General features: G+C 41.6%; 1 protein-coding gene across 1 annotated transcript; it reads right to left on the minus strand.

Moving 5' to 3' along the window:
* Positions 1-571: 571 nt before the first annotated feature.
* On the minus strand, positions 572-15,457 carry tnni1d (troponin I, skeletal, slow d). Its single transcript, XM_053650618.1, has 6 exons — positions 15,389-15,457; positions 12,784-12,825; positions 7,249-7,380; positions 1,743-1,832; positions 1,438-1,620; positions 572-1,134 (listed from the first exon to the last, which is right to left on the minus strand). Exons 1-6 carry the CDS (start codon positions 15,440-15,442, stop codon positions 1,033-1,035), a joined length of 603 nt encoding a protein of 200 aa, XP_053506593.1. The 5' UTR covers positions 15,443-15,457; the 3' UTR covers positions 572-1,032.
* Between the last annotated feature and the right edge of the window lie 7,134 nt (positions 15,458-22,591).

Raw genomic sequence — 22,591 nt, forward strand, 5'->3', positions numbered from 1 at the left:
CAGACTCTGGGATCTTGATTTCCAAATGAAATGAAAATTTACTTTCATCTTCGCCATGATTGTGGTTGTGTACTGAACCAGACAGAGATTAAAGGCTGATTAGAGCTCTTCTCAGGTTGACATTCTTTATAATAAATTATTTATTCTAATATTTTGAGATGCTGGATGTTTGATTTCCATGAGCTGTAAGCCATATAAATGATTAAGATTGAAACAACAACCAAAAAAAAGGCTTGAAATATTTCACTTTATGTGTAACGAATCTAGAATATATGAAAGTTCCACTTTTTGAATTAAATTACAGAAAAAAAAATAATAACTTTCTGTACTTGGAGGCAACAACTATTAACTTTGTCCAAAAACATGACTGAAGAACATCATGCATTCCAACACAGTCCCTGAAAAAATAAACATAACAACTAAATGCATCACTGTCACAGTGTATGTTTGCATAAATGGAGTTATATAGAAGATAAAATAGTATTATTTTGTCTCTGTGCGTCAAAAGCAGCAGATTAAGTTTCAAATTATAGTATAAAAAGAAAACACTCTGTCTGCTAGATAAATGTTTAATTCTATACATGCTTCATATCTTTAATTAAGACTTTCACACAGCACATAGACATATCCTTCATGGGCATCGTGTCTTTACCTCTGCTACATCTATACAATGATGTATTTCAGTAATAATACACTTAGGACCATGGAATCCATGGAAATTATGTATTATCTCTGAACTGTTTTAATAAATAAAGAAATAAAGATATAACCTTACATCCAGTATATAAGGTTGATTAGATGGTCCTAATGTTACTCAGAACAGGACATTTCATATTATTTTTTAATAAATATGCAATTAAAGCTGTGAAGTGAAGTCATCTTCAAGCCAATAATATTCCATAATTTGTTCATTAAGCCAAGCTCAATAAAAACTAGAGACTGTAACATTCTTTGTTCTGTTACTTTTTTCTTTTGCTCCATCTTATAAGTCTTCTGTCCAGAGGACTCCAGAGGGTTACATCTGGATGTAGTTTACTGGCCTCCACCAGCAGCATCAAACATCTTCTTCCTTCCTTCCATACCAGACATGGCCTCCACATTCTTACGCCAGTCACCTACCTCTGAAGTCAGGACCTGATGAACAAAAAAGGACAAAATTGTAGACTGGTCTTTTCAGAATGCCCTTGGAAAAACATTCTAATCATCAGCCAGAATATAACATTTTGTGTTGTTTCAATAAACAAGTATTTTCGCAGAATTATCTCAGAGCTACAGCACTATCCACAGAACCAAAGTGTTATATTAAATAGCAATTGTGGGCGTATGAAAGTACTGTTGCTTTAAATACTGTAAGACTGTATATATTTTGACTAACAAAAAAAAAAACATTCTATTTTGTACATTATTTAAAAAGTTTATTTCTAGAGTCCTTCATACCTTCTCTTGTTTGATATCCTCCTTCTTGACAGACTTCAGGTTGGCCCGCAAGTCCATGGAGCCCTTGTGCTTGGAGCCCAGTAGAGCTCGCATCATCTCATCAGCAGAAACGCGTACCTTTCTCAGAGCTGGCTTCTTAAACTTACCTCCCAGATCCTCAACTTTCAGCTTCAGTTCACGAATCTTGCATAATGGGTAGATTTGAAGATAAAACATGCTATTATACCACATTCCCTGAGAACTTTCCCTTGTAGTGATAACATACAGTATCTATTCAGGGTGGGGGGCAGTCCCACAATACTCACATCATTATTATGCTTCATCACTTTAGCCTCATAGTCGTACCGCTCTTCATCCACAATGTCAATCTTTTCATAGAGCTGTTTGCACAGTTTCTGAAAGACATGAGCAAGTTATTTTGAGTCCAACATATTATAGACTGCACCACTATAGCATTTTCCTCTTTCTACACGCATCCTATATTAGAGACCCAGTTGTGTTGTAAAAGCTCATGCTATTTTTTTATCAGTCGCTGACAGAGAGGTTACTATCTGAGGGGTCAAAACAGAAGGATGCAAATGTAACTGTAGTTCTTAGAATGAGTGGAGGACCACCAAGGTGGTTTCTTTAAAAAGTAGTGGAGTATTCCCATATTCCCTTGGCTCATTTCCTTGCCATGAACCAATAGCAAAGTTGTGATTGTGACCCCATATGGGTAGCTTATAAAAAGTCCCCACTGTGATACACTCATTCTCTGCTGCCGAGCATGGCAGCTGTGTTGCGATCTCAAAAATAGAGGAGGAGGCGTATGCTTAATGATTAACAACAAATGTGGTGATCAGAGAAACATGCACTTTATCGCGTCTTCTTGCTCCCTCAATATGGAATACCTCACACTGCTCTGTCAACCATTCTGGCTAACAAGAGTAATAACATCCGTTATAACAGCTGTGTACATTCTCCCACAAGCCAACATAGACCAGGCGCTCAAGGAACTGTATGGAAACATAAGCAGGCTGGAGACCATGCACCCGTGTTTATTGTTACTGGGGATTTTAACAAAGCCAACCTAAGGACAATAACAGATGCTTTCAGCATGTTACATGCAACACCCGATGAGACAAGGTTTTGGACCACTGCTACTCTCCTTTCCGAAATGGTTAAAAATCCCTCCCCTGCCCGCCTTTTGAAAAATCGGATCACTTATCTGTTCTACTTATGCTCCCTTACAGGCAGAAACTGAAACAGGAAGCACCCGCCCTTAGAATGATCCAGTGCTGGTCGGCCCAGTCAGATTCTGTACTTCAAGACTGTTTTGATCACGTGGACTGGGAGATGTTCTGGTCTGCCTCTGATGACAACATCAAGGTGTATGCAGACTCTGTCACGTGTTTCATCAGGAAGTGCATAGAAGATATGGTGCCGACCAAAACAATATGGATCTATCCTAACCGAAAACCGTGGATTAATGGCAAAGTCCGAGCAGCACTACATGCATGGACCTCCGCTTTTAATTCTGGAACCATGGAGGAGCAAAAACATGCGAACTATACCTTCCGCAAATCAGAACAGCTAAACGCCAGTACAGGATCAAAATGGAGTCACAGTTTAACACTAAAAGCTTGTGGCAAGGAATCCATAACATCACCGACTTCAAAAAGAATAAACACATCCAAACAAACACTTCTACCTCTCTTCCGGATGAGCTTAACACATTCTATGCTCATTTTGAGGTAAACAACAATGGCCTCACGGAAAGAGCTCCCACACATGACTGTCTGGCCCCCCACAGCTCCAACATCATTGTCAAATTTGCTGATGGCATGACCGTGGTAGGCCTGATTACAGAGGATGATGAAACAGCCTACAGACTAACACACTGGTGCAGAACAACATCTCTATAAACATCAACAAGAGCAAGGAGCTTGTGGTGGATTTAGGAGACAGGACAGAAAGCACCACCCCATCACAATCAACAGAGCACCAGTAGAAAGGGTTCAAGTCTCTCTGGGTCCATGTCTTAACATGGTCCGTCCATACAGAGGCCATAGTAAAGAAAGCTCACCAACAGCTCTTCTTCCAAGGACATCTCAGGAAGTTTGGGATTAGCTCCAGCATCCTCAGATCATTCTACACATGCACTGTGGAGAGCACCCTGTCTGGCTGCATCACCGTCTGGTATGGGAACAGTACTGCCCTCACCCAAAATGCGCTGCAGAGAGTAGTACGTACATCTCAGAACATAGTTGGAGGTGAGCTTCCCTCCTTCCAGGACATGTACACCAGGCGGTGTATGAGGAAAGCTTGGAGGATCATTAAAGAATCCAGCCATCCAAGTCATGCACTGTTCTCATTGCTACCATCTGGTAGACAGTATCACAGCATCAGAACCCACACCAGCAGATTGAGAAACAGCTTGTTCCGTCAGACCATCAGGTTACTAAACTATTAATAGCCCCATACCCAAGGACCTGAACACTTATTCACTGGACTCAAATGCATATTCACTGGACTCAAATACATATCACACTTTCACTGATATATATGTTTTATTTATTATTACTAAAATAATCACTTCATGCACACTTATACCAACACCAGTACATACCACATATCACTACAGGTCTGTATACCACGTATGCAATATCACTTGCATCTGTCTGTATTGTATATTGTGTAATGTGTGCTGTGTACTGTGCTATATGTTATTGTATATTTGTATATTCTACTTTTTTTTTTACTGTACATTGTTATTTATGTGCATTGTATTCTGTAATTGTATAGTCTGCTGTAATCCTGTATTTTATATTGTATATCCTGTATGTTATATTGTTTTATGTATGCTGTGCACTCTGTTACCATGTTGAGTGTACTTACTGGGTTCCATGTACAACTGCAATGCCAGGAAGTTGCGGCTAAGCTTTTCACACTTCATTTCACTGTGAAATGTTGTACTGACAATAAAAGAGAGTTGAATAACTCTGGTCTTTTTCATCAACCCAAGTGACCCAGCGGCCTGGCAGTCCTCCATTGAGTTGTAGAACCACATTTACATTTGTAATCTTCCATTTTTGCTTTCATTCTGAATCACCAAGGCATTGTGTTATTCCTTTGAAGATAAGAACCATTCAAGGAGATGATATTGTACTCTGCAAAGGATAAGAATCACTCAAGATGATGATACTCTTCTTTCTTGGGGATAAGAATGGATTAACATCCTAAAACTTTACTCTACTGAGGATGAGTACCACATGCTTTACATGCTTAACCATATTTTAACCTGCAAGCCTAGATGGCCTGGGTGCAGTCCAGGAAAGGCAGGAATGCAGCAAGTGTGTGCCAGCCACAGCCTCCATCCAGCAGAGCACACTGAAGTGGAGCGGAATGACTAGAATCACTGCTCTTTCAAGCTAGAGCTGCTTGCACCTGAGTGGGCCATGATGGGGAAAAAAGTTCCAGGAATATCAGTGATCAATTGTGATACTTCTGGTGTGGAATGGGCAAAGATGTACAGGTGTGGGTTACCATGTATCTCCAGTGTGAAGTAAAGCTGAACCAGAGATAAGACCTCCTATGGTTACTATTATATGACATCTTACCCTTTTGAAATTGTAAGGATTTTTCCTTAGGAGGCCCGGATGATATTTACCTATATATTCTAATCATGACTGACCTTTTTTCCAATTATGCTTTAGCGGTGCCTACTAAGGACCAGACAGCTGTCACAGCACCAAGGGTTGTCTGGAGTCATCTTTTCGAGGTGTTTGGCTACCCTAAGCGCATTCTGACTGATCATGTTCTGAGCTGTTTGATTAGTTCTGCCAGAGGAAGGGCACAACTGCATACCACCCCAGGGAATCAGAGCCTGTGAAAGATTCAGTCAGACCCTTCTGAGCCTCTTAGGAACCCTCACCATTGATGAAAGTTGCCTGCTGTCCTCCAGGCATACAACAACACCACATTGACGGGCCTGACCTCACAGTATGCAGTGTTTGGGCTTCATGCTAGATTACCAGTCAACTGAATCCACAAGATGTTGCCCAGTACCAAGCCCTACACCCTCAACTGTTGGGTGCAAGACCACCACCGGCTGGAGCAGGCATGAGAGTCAGCAAAGCAGCATGCCATTAAGCTTAGTTCACACTACACGATTTTAAGCTTGATTTGCAAGTCGCCAAGCTCACAGACAAAAACTGTTTGATCAGAGGGAAATCAGCAAGTAATCTGCGCGCACTAATTCGCAGTCGACCATTATGTGTGTACTACTCAATGCCAAGGCTCGCCAAGGCTTCGACGATGGCAAACAGATTTTTGGCATGCTAGATATCTGGAGCTGTTGGGCGACTCCACATTCTGTGGTCTGAAAAATGTCATCACTGGCAGTGATTGGGGTGATGAGCTACAGCCAATGAGAGAGCATGGCATATGGTGAGGTCACTGTGAGGAAGGGAAACCCACGAAACCTATGGCAGAAGCATAAAGTGGAGAAGCTGTACAAATATTTTTTACCCACCTCGAACTCTCTCTACAGCACACACATTCCCTGCTGCCCGCGTGTGCTAAACCATTCTTTCACCCACTTTCTTTGTCTTTTCCTTTTGGGGGTTTCTTCAGCACAAATCATCATGCAAACAGCTCGCACAAATCATCACTCACAAATCATCGCACAAATCATCACGCACAAATCATCGTGCAAATAGCTCACGCCTGTCCTATGTCTATCTTCAAATAAACTCTTGTTTTGCACGTGGTTTTCACATCATATATCTGTCATATGTCACTTCTCACGTGTTTTCGTGACAAAACGTAGTTTGGACACCAGATAGGGTCATCAGATGACAGAGTTGTTGTCAGATCATGTATTGTGTGACCTCCTGTCACCAAGCAATTACGTAGTGTGAACACTACAACGACTTCATGACTCCCGATTACAAGACAGCAAGTCATGTAGTGTGAACAGCACAGGCGATCTGACGATGTTGAAAGTCATGTAGTGGGAACTTAGCCTTACACAACAAGGCTATGACCAATGCCAATAAGATAAGTGGGCCCATGCACCTAAGCTCCTTCTATTTTAGCAAGTGCTGTTCCAGCACTGCTGTAGGACTGAGGGCAAGTTGACACCACACTAGCAGCCTGATCCTTTCATGGTGGTATCACAGCTTTGATAAGCTGAGAATCTGATCTACCCTGAAGGTAAGGACAGGCCTACATGCACAGCACATCAAAATTACTTGTTGCTGGAAAAGTGAATTTCCCATATTTCAAGCTAAGTATTCCTCAAGGAACTTCTGATTGCCAAAAAAGTTTATATACTTGTCTGAGTAGTGTGTGCATATCTGCTGACAAATGTTTGGGCATTTGTAGACCAAGGTTAACACAAAAATGACTACCGGCTGATGATGCCACTGCAAGGCTTGTTTCACAGAGTTATTCCAGCACATGCTATTATGGATGAAGGTATGTGTGAATGTCGATTAAAATGTTGTGTGAGTGAGAGTCACCGCCTGTATGGAATTTTGACCTCTACTAAGAATAATGTTTAAACTCTTAAACTCTTCAGAAGTCATTGCCAACTATTATAGGAAACTCACGATGGACATAGTTAGGACCTTTTATAGGCTAACCACATGGGGTCATGGTCAAGGATGAGAATTATGCTATTATTACTCGGTAAGGAAATGGGCAAAAAGGAATACTACACTACTTCCAAAGGAAAATGCCTTGGTGGTCCACAATGAAAGGAAGTAGAACTACTGTATTCTCTTTTTTTCTCTTTTCTTAATAGAATTTCTTTGTATCTGAGTATACTTGTAAATCTTCCAGTTTGAGCCCTGATAGTTGTAGAGGAGCCATTTTTTCTCCCAGGTAGCGAGATTTCTCTTCATCCCTGTCTTGTTTCTCCTTCTCCAACTCTTCCATGGCTCTGTTGAGGAGCAGCATCTAAATGGACAGACATGACAGATTTAGGACATTCTTTTTTTTTCATTCAGATAGAATTCCGATGCCTTTTTTAAAAAAAATTATTGCACAGTTAATAATATGAGATAGAGAAAGATTGTGTTACAATTTTGGCATAGCAACTGTAAAGCTTTTATTTAAAGAAAAAGTTTCTAATCTAAAGATTTAATCTAAAGATTAAACTTTAGATAATCATACTAATAGCTACCAGTTAAATACTGTAGATGCTCTGGTGAAAATTGTTTCTATGACATGTTGTGTCATGTTTCATGTTGTGAGCAACAAAACATTTTTTAACATGGTCTTGCTATATTAACCAAGGTTGCAATTCTCCCTGTCTGTGTGTGCATGCACACACAGTACATACAAAGGCTGATTATAAATTAACAGGAAGCAAAGACCTAGCTTGATGAGACGATCAAGAGTTATGTAAGAATAATTCATATGAACAATATAATTCAAGTATAATAATACAGAGGACTTGAAAACAGATGCAGAACTTTATGCTTCTTCTTCTAAAGTAATTATTTTTTCTATGTAGATTCTGTATAATACACTATATGGCCAAAAGTATGTGAACACCTGACCATCATGACAACATGAGTTTGTTGAAAATACCATTCCAGAACCACGGACATTAATATGAAATTCTACCGGCAATGTTTGTCTATAGAGATTGCATGGCTACAGACCCCTCTGAAAGTGTTAGAACAGCAAGGTCAAAATCTATTGTTTTTGCTATACATTGAAGAGACGATAGATCAGAATTTCAGCTTTCATTTCCTCATATTTACATCTAGAAGTGTTAAACAACTTCAACAACAAGATCATGGCACCTTTGGAATGTCCTGAAAAAGACAGAAGCCACTGGTGTACCAATAATCAAACAAGGAACAGGTCGGCCAAGGAAAACATCAGAAGTTGATGACAAAAACATTGTGAAAGCTGTGAAGAAAAGCCCAAAAGCAACAGTTAGTGACATCACCAACAACCTTCACAGGGCAGGGTTGAAGGTATCACAATCCACCATTTGAAGAAGTTTTCAAGTACAGAAATGTAGAAGCTATACCACAAGATGCACATCACTCATGAGCAGTAAGAATCTGAAAGCCAGATTGGAATTTGCAAAGAAATACAGAGATGAGTAACAAAAGTTCTGGAACCCAGATTAACCTTTATAAAATGCAAGGCCAATGTGTGGAGGAAGAAAGGATTTGCTCATGATCCAAAACATACATGCTCATCTGTGAAACATGATGGGGTAGTGTCATGGCTTGGGTTTGCATGGCAGCTTCTGGAACAGGCTCATTAATCTTTATTGATGATGTAACTCATGATGTTAGCAGCAGAATGAATTCAGAAGTCTACAGAAACAGTCTGTTTCTCACCCAATTTGCAGACAAATCCCTCCAATATAATTAGGAGGAACTGCACCATGCAGCAAGACAATAACCCAAAACACACTGCCAATGCCTCAAAGGACTTCATAAGGGGGGAAAAAGAGGAAGGTATTAGACTGGCCAAGTCAATCACCAGACCTCAACCCAGTTGAGCATGCATTTCACCTCCTGAAGAGGAGACTGAAGGAAGAAACCCGGCAAAACAAACAACAACTGAATGAAGCTGTAGTACAAGCCTGGAAAAACATCACAAAAGAAGGATGCAACAGATTGTTGATGTCAGTGGGTCACCGGCTTGATGCAGTTATTGCAAGAAAGGGATATGCAACCAAATAATAAGTGTTATTTACGTTAAATTTTCTTTAAGACTATCTGTCCCAATACTTTTGCTCACCAAAAATTGGGTGGTCTGACACAAAATGTAGCTGTAAACCTCAGAAATGAAAGCTGAAACTCTGATCTATTGTACATTATCCTTTTTTAAAAAATCTCAAACCCAAATGTCTTCACTGTATAGCGAACACAATAGAATTGACCTTACTGTCCCAATACTTCCAATACTGTATGTGCTTGATTTTATGCATCTGTTAGAAGTAGGTGTGGCTGAAACACCTGAACTCAATAATTAGGAGAGGTGTCCACATACTTTGGCCATATATTGTATTGCTGGTTAGCTAATGTAAGGTACTAAAATTAGCTGTATCTTTGTATGTTAGTGTGGCGGTAGGGGTGCGGTTAAGCGTCAGCTCTGGATGGAGAGGAGGCAGGTCAAACCGGCAGGTAACTCATGATGATTCTCACCTGTTTCTTAGCCCAAATTTACTTATTTTTGTCTTTTTGTGCCGTCGGAGCCTCCCATAACCCATGAGCGAGAGAGAGACAGATTGCGAGTCCGCTTGGCAGAGCTTGTGAGTCATACACACACGGGTATACATGCTAAGAAACTTGAACTTGAACCTGGCAGAGAGGAAGTCTTCAGTATTTGTTTGCTGTTGAGTTTTCAAAAGTGAGACCAATGAGAGTAATTGATGGTCAACAAATTCAGCCTGATTTGGCAATCTCCCACCCATATCCCAAATTTCTCAGTTATTAAAGATAGGTTATATTGAGTGATGCAGGACACTTAAGCAAAAAACAGACAACCCAGTTGTTGGTCCCAAAAAGCCATAGGGAACATCTGTTCCATGCAGCTCATTCCATGGCTGGGTATTTGGGCCATGACAAAATACTAAAACATCTGATGGCCGTGTCTTTTGGCTGGGCATTCGCGGTGAACTTCACCGGTGGTGTTTGGCATTTTGCGAATGTCAGCTGGTGAATCTGCTGACCACCACAAAAGCGCCATTGCACCTCCTTCCATTATTTGAGGTCCCCTTTGAAAGAATTGACCTCGTTGAGCCATTAGAAAGGTGAGGATATTGCATTGTGTTAGTCTTGGTGGATTATGCAATGCGATATCTGGAGGCAGTGCCAGTTCCATGTTATCTCCCAAGTTAGGATCCCAAAAAAGATCCTGACTGATCAGGGCACTATGTTCATGTCACAGACACTTTGTGAACTTATTACTTTGTGAACTTACAACTTATTGGGGATTAAATCGATTTGCACCAGTGTTTACCACCCAGAGAGGGAAGAGCTGGTCAAATGGTTTAAACAAATGCTTATAAATATTATTCGAAAGTCCACAATCATTCATGGAATTGGGATAAGTGGTTCTGGTGATGGTGGTTCCCAAGAGGGAGGAGCTTGGACCAGAGATAAGTCTGGTCCAGGTAAAAGCAGTTTTATTTCTGGGCACTGTTGCATTTACCTGATTTTTATCTCTCTTTTGTTCTGCAGACTGATGCATCAAAAAGAGGAATGGGGTTGGAGGTGCATGGAGAGGAGAGCATATGTTTGTGATTGTTACGCTCCCACCGGCAGATGTCACTGCGGCGTCGACAGGCACGCATGGCTTTAGAGAGCGTGCGTGTACGAGACTTTTGTATATGGACACACGCCTTGGTTTGTTTTGGTTTCCCCTTGTTAAAGCATTGGTTGATGTTCGAGGGTGTGTCTTAATTTACTCCAGGTGTCTGTATTTTAGTTTGAGTATGTTGGTTATTTAAACCCCTCGTGTTGCTATGCACTTCGGGCAGTATTATTTGTATGTGTTAACATAGAAGCGAATATATTTAGCATGCTAGTGGCCTTAGCCTCACGTTTGTTCTCATTCCATGCCTAGACTTTAAGTTCCATGTTTAACTCAGTTAACCTTGTCCTGTTTAGACCACATTTCCTGTGTTTTGCCTGCCGTGTTTCAAATGAAGACATTGCTCCTGCGCTTACTTCCTGTATATAGTCCTGTGTCGTTACAGAATACTGCGCCCAAAATCATGGAAGTAGCAGTGCGCCGTGTCGGGAAATATCGGTATTACCGGGACTTCCCGCGGCTGGTGGACCACCAAGCTGCGCTAAGGAGGCAGCAGGAGGAGTTGCAGTGGAAGCAGTGGGAGGATGAAATAAATCAGATACTCCGCACCGTGGAGGAAGTGCTTCGCCCCGTCCCGTAGCGCCGAACAGTGCTCCACCTTCCTGCCCTACTGAGAACCCAGTCACACTGCCCAGTCCGGAACCGAAGGCTGGCCTAGAACATTTTTTGGGGGGGGTAACCGCAACCTCGGAGCTCCAGCTTGAGACCTACGGGAGGTCTCAGCTGTGGAGCTCCCGCCTGAGGTCAACATGGCGACCTCAGAGCTCCAGCTTGAGACCTACGGGGAGGTCTCAGCTTCGGAGCTCCAGCCCGCTGAGGAAGCTGTCCCGCTGCTCTGTCCTGCTGAGGAAGCTGTCCCGCTGCCCTGTTCTGCGTAGGAAACTGTCCTGTTTCCCTATTCTGCTGAGGAAGCTGTCCCGCTGCCCTGTTCTGCGGAGAAAGATGTCCCGTTTCCCTATCCTGCTAAGGGAGCTTTCCCGCTGTCTTGTTCTGTGGAGGAAGTTGTCCCGCTTCCCTGTCCTGCTGAGGAGGCTGTTCCGCTGTTCTGTCCTGCTGAGGAAGCTGTCCCGCTGTCCTGCCCAGCTGAGGAGGCTGTCCTACTGCCCTCCCTGGGGATGCCATCCAGCGTTCCAGTCCCGCTGAGGGCATCGCCCAGTGTTCCAGTCCCATTGAAGGCGTCGCCCAGTGGTCCAGTCCCGCTGTGGGCATCGTCCAGCGTTCCAGCCCCGTTGGGGGTGTCGCCCAGCATTCCAACCCCGCCAGGGATGGCGCCCCGAGTTTCAATCCCACTGGGGGTGGTGCTCCAGCTGTCTGCTGCCCGGCGGAGGCCACCCTGTTTTCCAATGCAGCGAGAGAAAGATTACACAGGGGCCCCGGACTGCCATTGGAGGGGGGTGCTGTTACGCTCCTGCCGACAGATGGCACTGCGGCGTCGACAGGCAAGGGCGGCTTTAGAGAGCGTGCGTGCACGAGACTTTTGTATATGGATACGCGCCTTGGTTTGTTTTGGTTTCCCCTTGTTAAAGCATTGGTTGATGTTCGTGGGTGTGTCTTAATTTACTCCAGGTGTCTGTATTTTAGTTTGAGTATGTTGGTTATTTAAACCCCTCGTGTTGCTGTGCACTTCGGGCAGTATTATTTGTATGTGTTAACATAGTAGCGAATATATTTAGCATGCTAGCGGTCTTAGCTTCACGTTTGTTCTCGTTCCATGCCTAGACTTTAAGTTCCATGTTTAACCCAGTTAACCTTGACCTGTTTAGACCGCGTTCCCTGTGTTTTGCCTGCCGTGTTTCAAATAAAGACATTGCTCCTGTGCTTACTTCCTGTATATAGTCCTGTGTCATTACAGTGATTTACAAATGATGTACTGTAGGTACCAGTAACCTCTGGAATCAGTATGTAACTGCTTGGGTGAAACAAAAGCGTAAAAGAGTTTGACTAAAGTTAGCAAAAACTGCTACCATAACATATAATCCTAAATCCTAAATGTCCTGAAACATTGACACTAACCTTGAGAGAGAGTTTCCGAGATGCCGAAATCTTGCATTTTGGCTGTGAAGATAAAAAAGCACATTAAATAAGTTCAAACTCAGTTACATTATTTAGGTTAAAAGTTTATTTGGCAGTGTGGCATCATGTCTATGGCCGAATCACAGCCGTGCTGGTATTCAGTAAACAGCACACTTGCCACTTGCTTGTTTGATGTTGGTTAAATATTGCTACAAAAATAGTACTAATTGCAATCAACATATGAATCAGTTATCACATTGATCACTGCAAATTTGGTTTAATTTAACAATATGGCTTCCACCCTCATTATTCTGCAGCTTATAAAATAGCACTTGATCCAACACATCCAACACATTTTCCATTCAATATTCAATATATCATGCTCCAACAATTAATAAAGCCACTAGACACAAGATTATGAAATTGTAATGAGTATTTGCTGTTTTGCTATTTTGAATGGTCAAATTAATAAAATAATGCCAATGTTTGTGTCAATTTGCTCTCCTGTCCAAAAATCTGTAGGTGAAGTTGATTAGCTGTTTAAGCACTCATCTGCTATGCTTACAGCTCACTTTAAATATTGTAGTTCACAATTTTATCAAGAAATTACTTCAACTAAGATGCTGTCTCCTCCGAGGTCCTCTGCGCACAAAGAAAGATAATTTTAGGGATTTTATAGGTATCCTATCAATAAATTATCAATTTTAAATTTAGTGGTTTTTTGTGTAAAACATAAATTTCAGCATGACATATAGTGGTTATATCATACCATCAGACATCATGCAAGAAAAATGAGCTGACGTCCAAGCTCGGAATCACGCATAACTGATATATGCCTCTGTTTGCTGCAATCTCCACCTCGTGTACACAAATCTTGTGTAAATTTTGTAGTATTGCCCAATGCCAAATGCACATCATGTGACTTTCAGTGGTTTTAATGTTATGGCTGATTGATGTACAGTCATGTGAAAAAATAAGTACACCCCATGGAAATTGTTTTTTGTTGTTGTTGTTGTTGTTGTTTTTTTTTTACATATTTGGACAAGCAAACATTTGATCATCTTTGAAACAGTGCCTATAAATGAAGTTGATATACTTGAACAAAACCACAAGGACAATTAGCTTTTTCAATTATTTATTCAACAGAAATATCAATAGATGTGATATTCTTCTGTGGAAAAAGTAAGTACACTCTTGGCCTTAGAAGCTAATATTTCCCCCTTTAGCAGAAATAACTTCTTGCAGGTGTTTTGTATAATTGTCCACCAGGCTTGATGGAATTTTTTACCACTCTTTCATGCAATTTTCTTTCAGTTGTAAGATGTTTGAGGGTTTTCTTGCATGTACTGCCCATTTCAAATCCCCCACAACATTTCAATGGGATTCAAATCCGGCTTTGACTAGGCCATTCCATAACCCTCCATTTCTTCTTTTTGAGCCATTCGATGCATTCGCTAGAGTGCTTCGGATCATTGTTCTGTTAAAAGGTCCACTTTCAGTTCAACTTGAACTTTTGGACAGATAGCCTTACATTATCTTCAAGCAGTCTTTGATATGATGCAACCATAACATTTCCACCACCATGCTTCACAGTCGGTATGAGGTGCTTCTCCTGAAAAGCTGTCTTTGGTCTGCGCCAAACATGTCTGCTGTTACTGTGGCCAAACAACTCTATCTTTGATTCGTCTGTCCAGAGCACATTATTCCAAAAGGCCTGGTCTTTGCCTATATGCTCACTGGCAAACTGTAAAACAAATTATTTTTCCCCTGGCACACCTCCCAAACAGGTCAAATTTGTGCAATCTCTTTCTGATTGTAGAAGCATGCACTTTGACACCAACAAATGACTTACTAGCAGATCCTGTGATTAAATTTTGGGGTTCTTGGAGTCTTCTTTTAGCATTGGACAGTCTGCTCTTGCACTGAATTTGCTGAGATGGCCAGTCCTGGTCAATTTGGCAGTCGTTTTAGAAATCTGCACCATTTCTAGTTGATTTTCCTTACAGTGGAATGATGTGTTTCAAATAATTTGGAGATCTTTTTAAGTCCCTTGTCAGACTCATATGCATCCACAACCTTTTTTCTGAAGGCCTTACAGAACTCTTTAGATCTTGGCATGATGACACCACACACCTGAATAGCAAAGGGAACACCAGACACTAGCTATGAGAGGGTATAAATAAGTCAGGTTCCCCCTGCACTCCCTGAGGAGGTTCTGTTCACTGGGACCCAATCTTCAACACCTGATTCTAATTTATGGATTTGAAGATGTGATAAATGTAGGGGTGTGCTTACTTTTTCCATGTAACTGATCTGCTTTTTGTTAATTTAAATTGTGAAAATTACTACAAAATGACGATTTTATGTGTCATTCCATAGAATGTATGAACTTTATAATAGGTACTGTTTCAAAGAGGATCAAATGTTTCCTATCCAAATATGTCAAAAAAGCCAACAATTTCCATGGGATATATTTATTTTTGTCACATGACTGTATATCAGGATCGAATTTTGAAAGGAATTAACAGGATCAAAAATATGCATACTTCATATCAATCCGCCCATCCATAATCTTAAGCATTGGTGAGATGATTTCTATAAATACCTTGTCAAAACCTTTTGGGTTTCCTTTTGGACGTGCCTGGAAGAGGGTACCCATGACAAAGACAAATTACATAAAAACAGTTTAAGTTTAAGCTTAGTATCACATTTAGAACACTACATAGTAGGTATATGTTTAATGTCAATAAAACCTATTGCACATTAATGAGCAAAATACACAATTCATGCAATCATATATGCAATAATGTAAAATATGCTCACCAAGCTGTCATAATCAAATGATGAAGTGAATACAGAAGGTGCAAAAAAAAAAAAAGAAAGAATTGAGAAAAGAATTGAAGTGGGTTTTTGTATTGAAGCAAGGTATGTCCCAATAACTCATTTAATAACTCAAGTATCTAAGCTGACATGTCCTGTTCAGGCTACCAACAAATCTTTTTCTTGTATCATTAAATGTGATATTATGTAATTACAATTTTCCCACAAACAAGATACAATGCCTAATTGATGTAAACCAGGCAAGTAAAATGAATCAAAAGGAAAAACAGTGATACTTACCCTGACATGATGACACTTTTTAGCACACAGAAAGGGAGAAATAATTATAACAAATGAAATGTGCTCCACAAATTCAACATTCCATTTTTAATGAAATTCTGAATGTTAAACTGCCTTAAGTCAACTTTAAAATCATTTGTAAAGCCTCTTTAGGTTTGAAGATGCTACACAAGTAAATGCTATTATTATTATTAGTAGTAGTATTATTAGTATTATTAGTATTATTATTGGTTACCTGGGTGCTGTCAAGTAGATGACCACCTGATTTGAGACCAGAACAACGAGCTGCTGAGACAATGGAACCTTTTATGTGCTGTAGCAGATATAGTCAAGCGTTTGTCCTGAGGAATGAGCTGGCAGGCCCTCATGGATTAAATATCACCCACCGTGAGCCTGGCTAATACAGCCAATACATAAGAATACACCATGAGCAAGCTTTGGTTGGATGTGGGGACGTGCAAACAGGTTTGGGGTTTTTTTGCTGTGTTGCTTTGAGGTTTGCATGCACTATGAACTTTTAGTACAACTATTGAAATATTTGATGAAATATGCACACAATTTTTTTTACCATTCCATTCATTATGGCACATGATAATAAGATGCAGAATTCTTTGAAGCCTGAGTAATGAATTAACTGAATTAATGAACTGAATTAAGTGAATTAATGAACTGAATTAATTAATGTAGCCTACATGCCAGTGTAACCTAATTCTAATTTTCCACATTAGGACAAATAGACACTCATTGCTACACACATTCTTTTTAAAATGCTTGATTAGTTGGGTTTATAATTACATGCATAATGTTTCCATATCATAATTGACTTTCAAATTTAAGTAAAAATGTAAATTTAACCCTAACACACATTTATTTATTGTTTTCATAAACAATGAAAAATTGAGAGTGAACCTTTAGCAGTATAAATAATAAACCCAAATTCATTAATGTTAACAGCCACCAAAATTAGACCTGAGAAAGACCTTGTTATTAAAAGAAATAGTTGACCTTAAAGGGCCCTCTGTATTCATCCTGTAAATTATCAGCATGTGGGCAAGCCTGCTATCTGTCAGTAGATCATAGTGATATGCTAAGAATGTCCCATATCCACATTCCTAACACTGTATCTCATCAGGAACTCTTATTGGGAAATGGCCAGTGTAGAGGTCAAACATTCCGTTTACTCACCAAAGGCTTGTAATGCCTCTGGGTCAAAGTACCTCATTTCTGTGTTATATGAATGAAGGGTTTATAGTCGGAAATATTTATGATGGACTGATTTATATGATCATCCTGGCAGTTTAGTGCAAGGAGTCACTTTTGTAAAGGCTCTACAATCACAACTGGATTAGACCAGTACAATGATGATCAACTAAATATAATGCAATACAAAGAATAAAATGTAGTTTGCATTTACTCCATGGTTTGGCTAAATACCATGTACCTTCACACCAGAAGAATCTACGGGTCTCGCAGAACAAGGTAATAGAGATGCGATAATCCAACATCAAATGTCACACACACACACACACACACACACACACACAGGGAACACTGTGAGAGTGCCGACAAATGCGTCTGTGTCAAGCTAGATTTCATCCTAGACAGGTGACTCTGCTATTTATTCAGAAACATGATGCTAGCACAGTTGTTGGGGCCCATCGCATCACACACTTTTTTTCTGCCCTTATATTTCTCAGAAAGCTGGTGATACCTCAGCTCCCCTTTCTAACACATTCATTGTAGCACACTCTTTATTGAGGTGTGGAATACTCAAGTTAAAGCTAGTTACTGCTGCTTTTCTCTATAGGGTATTAAATATTAAGCCAGGACTTGGCTCAATCTACATTCATCCATCCATTCTTCAGACCGATGACAGTTACATTTTGTGCCTCTGTCACTCTGTCCAGCTAGAACAATAAACAAGTGGAACAGTTGCTCTGGCTAGAGATTTATATGTAAGAGAATCCACCCCTGAATATAGGCCTAGCTTAAACTGTTATTTATGCTCATTGTCATGGTTACATTCCAACATGATTACATAGTTGCAGGAGCACTGATTCAAAACTCTTACAATTTTGACTGCATCTACATTAGTGGTGTCCCATTATAAAACAATAACAGACACTGCCTGCCTATGAGAAACAAGTATTTTCCATGGCCATCAAATAAACTAAGTCAACCTTGATAACATGCCATCATCTCTTCTCCCCTATTCTTTGCTGTCCTGCCTTAACATGAGTCACTGGCTGTTGCAATTGGTCAAAAAAAAAATGCACTACTCCTACGTTTGACAGAACATACACTGATAAGGCCATGTGTCAATCAACCGAAGTCTGGGCATATTTAATAAACTGCCATATTTACTAAACAGTATTTCCTCATTTACTCCACCTAAATTGCATTTTGTTAATAAACAGTTACAATTTTGAAGATGCTGACATTAAAAATATAGCAAGATCTAAGTCAACTTTGTCTAGGTCAACACGATAGATTTGTAGTTTGTGATGGTGTTAGATATTTGTATCACACATGGCAATAAGATCACATATTAGAATATGAATTTATTTGTATAAAACATAATGATATTTTGACATAGTTTTTTGGGTAGCAGTTACCATGAGCAACTCTCATTAAGCACAGAGAAAACGCTGTTTACTGGCATAATCTTGGTTCTTTGAATGGTGGAAGACCGCCAAAGACGGTCAATACATGGTGGAAGGCGTCACATCTCGCGCATCACATTGAGAATCTCGTATTGATTCAGTAACACGTGACTTTGACCGATGACGGGTCGGAAGCTATATCAGTTTCCACCTATGTCACAGTTGGTTTCCTAGTCATTTTTGCAATCTGAGTGACCAGGATTGCGGTCTTCCACCATTCCTAGAACCATGGTTACGCCAGTAAACAGCATTCTATTTCACTATTCCAGACCACCAAAGACGGTCGGTACTTGGTGGAAGACGAACACAGCCAAATCATATGGAACACAAACTAAGTGTTGTCTGGTAATACAGCGGAGCTAACCAAAGTAATAGGGGCCGCATTAAGGCTGCCTGGAAGGCCTCATCCTCTGGAAATGCTGCCAGCTGAATAGGCTGATTTGCGAACTGAGCTGACAATACCCAAAGTGTAACTTAATTATCCTCTGGCCCGCACTTGAGACACTGTGGACTCACTGAGAGAGTATGCAACTTGCCGACCCTCCTGGTCAATGTTATGGCCAAAAGGAAAGCAGTCTTAATAGACAAACTCCTAATACCTGCTTGCTCAATCGGCTCATAGGGTGCTGAACACAAACACAAACTGTCTAACACCACCCACAAATCCCACTGGGTATACACTATCTGTACTGGTTGCTTAAGATGCATAGCTCCCTTAAGAAAAGTCACCACTAGCCTATTTGCACCAATCAGCACCTGCCCCAAAGGATCCCGATGGGCTGACAGAGCTTCCGCAAACACCTTAAGAGTGGCTGGGGAACAACCAGTGTCCAATACGTACTGCAGGAATTCCAACACTACACTGATAGGGCAGTCAGCTGGGTTAAGAGTTTGATCTGTACACCATGAACAAACAGTTTCCATTTACTGGCATAAGCACGACGTGTTGAAGGGGCCCTAGCACTCATGACAGTGTTGTTCACTCACGCTGAACACAGAGAGCGTCCTCTCAACCCCAGGGGCCAGATGCATAGATTCAATCTATCCGGGGCAGGTTGCCACACCCTCCCTGTGCAGACATCCCTGGCTTGGGCCCCGCATGGGAGAGAGAATCTGCCACAGTGTTGCAGTGGTCAGGAATATGTGTTGCTCTGACTGACAGGAAGTGTTTTCTTGCCCACCACAGAAGCACTCGTATCAACCAGAGACAGGGTAGGGACCTTGTACCACCCTGGTGATTGATTAAAAACACCACTGTGGTGTTGTCCGTCCTCATCAGAATGTGTCTTCCTGAGAGTTCCTGCCTGAAATGTCTCAGGGTGAAAGTACTACCTGCAACTCCAGAAGGTTGATGTGAGATGCATTTAGCTGTGGGGTACAACTGCCCCGTATGCCTCAGTGTTGCCAAAGTCCTCCCCAACCGCTGAGGGAAGTGTCCATGGTTACCACCTCCCTGTGTGCTGGGGTGGCCCTATAGGTATGCCTCTTTGTATGAACTTCTCCCTTATCCAGAGTCTCAGGGAGGTGGTGCAATTGGTCGAGACTCGAACCAGAGTGCATTGATTGTGAACCGTGACAACGGTCTGGCTATCAACCAGCATTGGAATGGGTGAAGATGTAAAAAATTCCTAGTTAAATGACTGATGAGACCATTGTGAGAAGGCCCGCGTGCCCTAGGAAGCAGATAAAGGGCAGCTTGCAATGAACCTGGAACCTTGCTAAGGTCTTCCCCAAGGCCTGCCTTGAGTCCAAATGCATACCCAGGAAGCACACTGACTGGTGTGGTGTGAGAGAGCTCTTCTGTAGGTTTATCTTCAGACCCAAGTCGCTGCCATGATGTAACAGATGCTTTGTTGTTGGCAGCATGCTGAGGTGATCTTGCACACAACAGCCAATCATCCAAATACAGGAGAAATCAGCATGCCCTCCCACAGAAGAGGTTCCAGTGCCACCTGAACGCACCGTGAGAAGACCTGGGAATAAAGAGAGAACAAATGGTAGGACTCTGAACTGATATGTTTTGTCCTGAACTGAAGGAACCTTCTGTGGTGCAAGACAATGGGAATATGAAAGTACGCGTTCTTCAATCCACTAAGTTGAACCACATTCCAGGTTCGATAGTATGTCGGACATCTACCATCTGTAACATGTGGAAAGGAAGATACTTGAGGCTCTTATTTAAGCATCTGAAGTACAGGATGGACCTGAATCTCCCATCTTTCTCCCGAAAAAGGAAATATTTTGAGTGGAATCCCAGGATTTGTCCGGGGGTCTACTGACTCTATCGCACCCTTCTCCAGCAGCTTTCATAACTCCACTGATAGGGAAAGGGCCTGACAAGGGTCCTGGGCAACTGTTGGACAAACTTGGATGCTCACTGGGGTCTGTGACAGAACTGAAGACAATAGCCCTTCTCGAGTGTGTCGAGGAGCCACTTGGTGTCTGCAATACCTCTCCAATGATGTAACTGAGAGGTTGAACAGTGGACCATCACAGACCCTGAACCCCTAGCGTAAGCAGGGAACATTTGCATTATCTCTAGGTTGGTGGCCTAAAATGAGAGCAGGGTACCTCTCTTGATGATGAGCCAGGTCGAGCAGCCTGCTGAAGAGGACTGTAAGACTGCCCCTGTCTATGCTGTTGCGAAGTTGAAAGACGAAAAGGCATCCGGTGTGCAACCAGGCCAGGGTAGTTCACACTGCGCTCAATATGCTGAGATCGGGATTCCACTGCCCATGCTCTGCATTCCAGAGCCTCCTGAGCAGCCAGACCAAAAACCTGGCCAGGCACTTGCAAAGGTTGTTATGGCATGCTTCTGGAAGCTTGGACTGGGCAAGCCACACCTGCTGCCTGGCTTGCATAATAAGCCCAAGAGCCATTCCAATGGAGAATGCAATCAATCCCAAGGCCTTCATAGAAACATCAAACAGTTCTGATGTAGTGTTATCTGATGGTGCAGTAGTCCGCGTAGAATGGAGTGCCAGCAACAGATGGGCTATTGAATTTCCCATATGACTCAACCCTGACAAAGTGCTATAAATACGGACTAATAAGTCATAAGTACGCCTGCATTCCGGGTTAGGGTAGCACAGTTCCTGTTTCAGGGCTTCATCCAGAGATACTACCAGGGAAGAAATACATGGCTCTATAGGAGGCACGTTACCAAGCCCCTTATCCTGGGCTTCCGCCATTGCTGCCAGTGTGCATGGTACACGATCTGGCCTGGATGATGGGGCTGAGCAAAATGCAGTGAAGACTACTTCAGTAAAATCAGGACAGCTAGGTATCTGAAAGTCCTCCAGCAGTTGAATGATGCAAGAGGTTTGAAGTGCCCAACACAGGAGGAAGTTTATTTAAGCTAGCTAGGGCCATTTTGATTGTATCCTGCAGAAAAAACACTACTGAAGACCCAACACCTTGAAGGACTGAACCCTCATCATTATGAGTGTGTTGAGACAGAGAATGTAAGGTCTCTTCCCATCAGTAATCGATGAATCTGAGGCTGCTAGAGATAATGTGTCCAGTTCCTCCCTGGAAAAATTAGCTGCCGGTTCACATCAAGTCAATGAGGAGGCAGATACGGATGCTTTCATTCCTTCATTCACATTCTGACTGGCAGTAGTAAACTACATTGCCAATAAAGCCTGAATGCCCTGCATAGCATTAGACAGTTCAGTCACCTGGCAGAATAGTGTCATAGAGGGGGTACATTTCTTCTTTGGAGGCCCTTCAGTCTTGGTAGTGTAGCAAGTGGCTCATTTGTAGAAACTACGCCACCCCTAGAAATCGGGGAAAACAACCCAAACAAAGGCACACAAATACGAGCCACTTAGAACAGGCAACAGGCATGGGTTTCCATACAAAAATTTATTTTATTAAAAAGACTGGCCAAGAATTAATAAAAAAATGAATAAATAAACAGCAACCAACACAGGCAGGCATTGGTCAAATAAAACAGTCACAAGAAGAATTTAACAATAATCATAGGAGGACTGAGGCTTCCTGTATGAAGGGCAAGCTAGTAC

This window comes from Ictalurus furcatus, chromosome 19 (assembly GCF_023375685.1).
Source record: "Ictalurus furcatus strain D&B chromosome 19, Billie_1.0, whole genome shotgun sequence".
NCBI classification, from domain to species: domain Eukaryota; kingdom Metazoa; phylum Chordata; class Actinopteri; order Siluriformes; family Ictaluridae; genus Ictalurus; species Ictalurus furcatus.

Coding starts and splice junctions, on each gene's coding strand:
- tnni1d (XM_053650618.1), bottom strand. CDS start 15,442: ATGGGTACCCTCTTCCAGGCACGTCCAAAAGGAAACCCAAAAGGTTTT. Junction 1,621..1,742: donor TGATGAAGCATAATAATGAT/GTGAGTATTGTG, acceptor CCATTATGCAAG/ATTCGTGAACTGAAGCTGAA. Junction 1,135..1,437: donor AGGATATCAAACAAGAGAAG/GTATGAAGGACT, acceptor TTTGTTCATCAG/GTCCTGACTTCAGAGGTAGG.